This window comes from Chaetura pelagica, unplaced genomic scaffold, assembly GCF_000747805.2.
Source record: "Chaetura pelagica isolate M959 unplaced genomic scaffold, ChaPel_1.0 scaffold962, whole genome shotgun sequence".
Taxonomy (NCBI): Eukaryota; Metazoa; Chordata; class Aves; order Apodiformes; family Apodidae; genus Chaetura; species Chaetura pelagica.
Window position 1 is genome coordinate 636491 of NW_009952479.1, and position 5574 is coordinate 642064.

A 5574-nucleotide genomic window follows, 5' to 3' on the forward strand; every position below is an offset into this window, starting at 1 on the left:
CCTGGGCCCCGCTGCGGCCGGTGACCGGCTGGGGACCCTTCTGCCTTGCCCCGGGATGCATGGCACGGGGGGACAGCGGGTGGTGCTGGGGTGGGTTCCAGTCCCAGAGGGGCTGCTCCCTGCACAGCCCGTCTGTGGGCGCTGCCGCATCCCCTGTGCTGTGCCCGGGAGGGACGCTGCTGACACCCGGCCCTGCGGGTGGGCAGAGCCCGGGTGGGGGCTGAAGGTGACAATATGCAAGTCCTTCCTGGAGAGGACGCTGTGACAATGGGCAGGGCTGAGGGTCTGCTGTGGTTTGAAGGCTGGGCAGGTCGGGGTGTGTCCCCCCTGGACCTGGGTGCTGTGCTTCCTGCTCAGGCGGAGCTGCCACGTGTCTCCTGGTGTCCCCGTTCCCAGGGGCCTCAGGAACTGGGCCCGGCTGGCTTGGGTGCTCGGAGGCAGCAAGGGTTGTCCTCACTGCTGGACAGGAGCCTCCAACACAGGACACCCCAGCACAGGTCCCAGTGGCTCGCCCAGGGCCAGGGCACCCTGACTCCTGCCTGGGCAGACCCTGGGGCAGGCAGGGGTGCTGAGCAGGCTGTGAGCGTCTGCTGGGGCTCATTCTGGTTTGGGAATGCAGAATGGGGGGGCTAGGGCTGGGGGAGGGCAGAGCTGAGAGGGCCTCCAGCAGCAAAGGAGCCCCATGGTATGATGGCTTTTTCTGCTGCAGGAGGAGGAATGGTGCCCCTTGCCTGTCCCTCCTGGCTGTGCCTTGCTGCCCCCTGAGCTCACTGCTGCATCAGGCTCCAGCTCTCTGACCTGCTCCTTCCCTCTTTGCCACCAGGTTTTCCTCCCGCCCAGTCTGATGCCCGTCCCGCCTTGCCATGAGTCTATGAGCCCGCTCCGGATCAGCGTGGGTGGCCTGCCTGTCCTCGCGTCCATGACCAAGGGTGCTGACCCCCGCTTCCGACTGCGCTGGAAGGCCATCGTGCTGTCGTCAGCCTGCGTGGGGTTTGTGCTGCTGCTCTTCTGCCTGCACCGGTCCTCCCCTGCACGGCCTGTGCCTCCCCATCCTCGCAACTGGCAGCTCAGCCTGCGGGCCGGGGACCGCTACAATGACACCTACCCGCTGTCCCCACCCCAGAGAAACCCCGAGGGTGTGCGCTACCGCATCGGAGTCATCGCGGACCTGGACACGCAGTCCCGGGACTCTGAGGAGCACACCTGGTTCAGTTACCTGAAGAAGGGCTACCTGGTGCTGTCGGACAGTGGGGACAGCGTGACGGTGGAGTGGGACAAAGATGAGAGTGTGCTGCGGTCGCATCTGGCTGAGAAGGGCAGGGGCATGGAGCTCTCCGAGCTGGTCGTCTTCAACGGGAAGCTGTACGCTGTGGATGACCGAACAGGAGTGGTCTACCAGATTGAGGGCAACAAGGTGGTGCCCTGGGTGATCCTCCCAGACGGGGATGGCACAGTGGGGAAAGGTGAGCTCCCCCCTCCTGTGGACACAGAACAGTGAAGCCTTTGGGTCTTTGCCACTTGCTGGGGTGGGGTGCACCTTTTCTGTGACCCTGTAAGCCCAGCAAGGATGGGAACAATTCTCAGACTGCCTGAGGGAGGCTGTCCCCAGCACCAGACTGTCTAGTGTGGTGTTTGGGGCAGTGGGGGCCAGTCCAGTGTCCGTGTGCTGGCTGAGCCCCAGCTCATGCTGTTCTCTCCTCTGCAGGCTTCAAGGCAGAGTGGCTGGCAGTGAAGGATGAGCGCCTCTACGTGGGGGGACTGGGCAAGGAGTGGACCACAACGACGGGGGAGGTGGTGAACGAGAACCCCGAGTGGGTGAAGGTCATTGGCTACAAGGGTGATGTGGGCCACGAGAACTGGGTGGCGAACTACAATGCGCTGAGGGCGGCAGCAGGGATCAGACCCCCAGGTACTGAGCAAGGCTCCCTCCTGCTAACCCATGTCCCTCAGCCTCTGCAGGCTCTGGGGCTGGGTTCTCCCTCCGCATAGGTACTGGGACCAGTGTGAGATATAAAGGATGCTGGAGGCCAGAGACCTCCCACAGTCCTAATAGAGAGGCCAGAGCTTGCCCTGGCTGTTTTTCTCCCCTCTCTGTGCCTCGAGCATCTGGAGGGTGGCTCAGCCAGCACTGTGCCTGGCAGCCATGCCCCTAAGCAGAGCTGGCCATGCCAGGGTCCCCCTACCGAGCTCTGGAGGGGACTGGGAGGGGCTGCTGCAGGGGCAGTGGGGTAGGAGGAGGTGGAAACTTTTGCAGCAGGGCTGTGACCTCCCCAGCTGCAGTGTGTTTTGGAGTAGGGAGGGGTCCCACCCAGCCCGGTGGGTGCCCTATTTGCCCCGTGCCATCAGCTGCCGCTCCCTGCTGCAGGTTACCTGATCCACGAGTCGGCCTCCTGGAGCGACACGCTGCAGCGCTGGTTCTTCCTGCCGCGCCGCGCCAGCCACGAGCGCTACAACGAGAAGGCAGATGAGCAGCGAGGCACCAACCTGCTGCTGAGCTCCACCCAGGACTTTGGGGACGTGACGGTGGGACGCGTGGGAGACGTGGTCCCCACCCACGGCTTCTCCTCCTTCAAGTTCATCCCAGACACAGATGACCTGTTCATTGTGGGGCTGAAATCGGGAGAGGACAAAAAAAAAACGGAAGAGGACAATGGAAAGGTTGCCAGCTACATCATGGCTTTCACACTGGACGGGCGCTTCCTCCTGCCTGAGACCAGGATTGGGAGCGTAAAATACGAGGGCATTGAGTTTATTTAACCGACTTTTGCACTGGACCGGAGGGCCGAGGGTGGCCAAGGAGTGCTGGGCTCGGGGGGGGACGCTGGGCAGCGCTCCCAGCTCTGTAGTTGGCCTTGGCGTCTGTCTCCTGTAAAAGAGTTGGCTCTGCTGCAGCAGGTGTGGTGCGAGTGTTTCGGCAGTGGCACCTGGTGGCAGGGTACAGCCACCACAGGGTGTTGCGAGCCCCAGCCAGGAGGGGGACGGTGAAGTTGCTGTGTGCCGGTTTCCCGGGCAGGGCCCGCGCTGCAGTCATTAACGCCCAGCCCCTAATTGCGACAGAAACCCTCTGAGTGAGTTGGTGGCTCTGGTGACGTGCATGCTCTGAGTTTACGCTGCCTCACATCCTGTCATGCTTCCTGGGGGGTGGGGGTGTCCATCTGGAGCACCGAGCCCATCCCGGTACATGGGGAGCAGGTCTGACCCGGGCCCTGGAGCCCAGCTGCGCTGGCATCCTGTCCTAGGGCCACCCTGCAGGAGAATCTCTGATCCGTGTTCCCAGCACCTGTCTGAGAATGTACCAGAGACATAGGGACAAGTATCCCTGTGGGGAGGAGCATCTTTGAGGTTGTGATTGCTCTGTTTCTGACCATCCCGGGGTCAGGGTGACTGGGAGGGATGGGACCACAGCAGGGTGTCTCAGCCAGGGAAGGTCAGGGCTGTCTACAGTGTCGTAGCTGTGGGGGATTTCATCAGGCTTTTTTTCCCCAGAGGTTGGTTCTCCTTCCCTTTTCCTGTAAGCTGGGTGAGGTGACAGCTGGGGTAACGGGTGACCTTGGGCACTGTTTTCTGAGAAGGGTCTCACATCAGAAGGGACTGTGGTGGTGTCCTTCTGCTCAGGCCCCGGAGGTGCCGCTAGAGCTGTTGGCTGCAGGAAGAGCTGGGACCTGGACAGAAGCTGCCGGGAGCTGGCAGACAGCGTGGCCATGCCTGCTCTAACAGCTCCATGCTCAGCACAGGAGGGAGACCACCAGCTTGGCTTCCTGGGGCAGGCAGCAGCTGGGAAGCGTTCGCAGCAGCCTGGGCTTGGCTGGCCAGGGAGCCCTTCCCCAGCGTAACAGCAGTGTTGTGAAATCGTGGCTGCAGCCTGTGGCCCACCAGGAGGAACTTGCACAAGTCTCGGGAGCCAAAAGTATGAACCAAGGGCATCTTGAGGCCCCTGGGGCCTCCTCCCCACCCCACTAACCACAAGGACTGCAGCTTCTGGCCTGGTCCATATGCTGCTGGCTCTGCTGAGCCCCCGCCTGATTTGCAGGACAGTAGAACAGCCACCAGCAAGGGTTCAGAATGCTGTGGGTCAGGAAGGCCCCCCTGCCCCATTTACACTGCCCAGCACCTCCATGAGCTGAGTGAGGAGCAGGTTGGAGGCTGGACACTCGTTTTCATTTAGCCCAGACAGTGACTCAGGCGAGGCTGGGAGCGAGTGCACTTGTCTCTGCAGGCAGCTCTGCGGGGCACGGAGCCACCCCCAGCACCACGGGCAGAGCTGGCTGGCTGTGCACGTGGCCACCAGGGCTGTGCAGCACCTGGCCCAGGGCACCCAGGGCACATCCCCAACCTGTGCTGGGAGCCAGCTGGCTGTGGGCCACATCAGTCACTCTGCTGTCACCCGTGCTTCACTTGGCAGAGCCTGTCCTGGCCTCGCTTGCCCTCCTGGCCTGGCTGCAGCACCTGTTTTGGCCCCAGGCTGTGCTGGTGGTTGTCCCTGCCATGTGGGACATGCTTCTTGTCACCTGGGCTCAGCCGGGAGGAGAGCTCTGCACCTCACTGAGAAGTGGGGCCTTCCCATACTGTCTCTCTCTGTCCCCCCAAACCATCCCTCTGGCTGCCTGTGCCCCAGCCCTTTTCCTTAGATCTGGCAGAATCCCATCTGGCCCCTCCTTGTGTAGGATACCAGGGGCCTGGGAGACTGCCAGGGATAGAGGCAGCAGTGTGACGTAGGCAGCAGGACCATCAGCCCCTGCCTTGCCACAAACAGGCCCATGGCTGCAGCACCCCTGGAGACCCAAGACCCTCAGCCCCTCAGTGCCCTCAGAGCAGCACAAGCACCAGGTGCCTCGGCAGCCAGGCTGGCAGGACTGTTGGCAACTGCTGCCGAAGCATCTGCAAACCATGTTCCCTGCAGTGGAGCTGGGGACCTGGATTCCCATCTCCAGGCATCATCAGTCATCTCCTACAGGTTTCCTGCAGGCTCAAGCAAGGCTTGGACCAGATTGTGCTGCCCACGTTTCCGCTGTTTCTTCTCATCCTAAAGGGCACACGGCTCTGCTGCCGCCCCCAGACGTGAGCAGCTGTGCAGGGCAGCGCGGCAGCAGGAGCCCGGCACCGGAGCAGCTTGTGCGCCCGCGGTGCTGCCCGTCACCGCCAACACGTGCCCGCCGCAGCCGGGACCGGAAGCCGTGTCCCTGCCCAGAGGCAGAGCTGGGCTCCCTGCCTGCTTCGCTTGGACGAAGGCACCGCTGGAGGGACGGGTGCAGCCGCCTGAGCACAGGCATACAGGTACGGTGAGCCCGGTAGCATCCTGCCGTGTGGTCACGCCGACACCCGCCACGGGGATGCAGCCAGGACAGGGACAAGGTGTGGGTTTTGGGGACGTGCTCCAGGGCAGATGGCTGCAGGCCAAAGTGAAGGAAGCCCGAGGTCTGTGGGCACGTTGTAGGAGACGTGCCTCAGGTGACGAGGCCATCGGGCACGGGGCAGGGAGCAGAGGAGCAGTAGGATGCTCTGAGCTGCAGGGGTAGGAAATGGTGGGGCACAGATGTAATCTCACCCCTCCCTTTCCTCCCCCCCCGCAATTCC

General features: G+C 62.9%; 1 protein-coding gene across 1 annotated transcript; it reads left to right on the forward strand.

The window, feature by feature from the left end:
* The first annotated feature begins 828 nt into the window (after positions 1-828).
* On the forward strand, positions 829-2764 carry CANT1 (calcium activated nucleotidase 1). Its single transcript, XM_010008630.1, has 3 exons — positions 829-1463; positions 1706-1909; positions 2366-2764. The coding sequence occupies exons 1-3, from the start codon at positions 845-847 to the stop codon at positions 2755-2757; spliced, it is 1215 nt and encodes a 404-aa protein (XP_010006932.1). The 5' UTR covers positions 829-844; the 3' UTR covers positions 2758-2764.
* The last annotated feature ends 2810 nt before the right edge of the window (positions 2765-5574 follow it).

What these genes read in the sequence shown, in the direction of transcription:
- CANT1 (XM_010008630.1), top strand. Translation starts at nt 845, where the DNA reads ATGCCCGTCCCGCCTTGCCATGAGTCTATGAGCCCGCTCCGGATCAGC. An exon ending in GGATGGCACAGTGGGGAAAG is followed by an intron (nt 1,464 to 1,705) that starts GTGAGCTCCCCC and finishes TCTCCTCTGCAG; the next exon opens with GCTTCAAGGCAGAGTGGCTG. An exon ending in AGCAGGGATCAGACCCCCAG is followed by an intron (nt 1,910 to 2,365) that starts GTACTGAGCAAG and finishes TCCCTGCTGCAG; the next exon opens with GTTACCTGATCCACGAGTCG.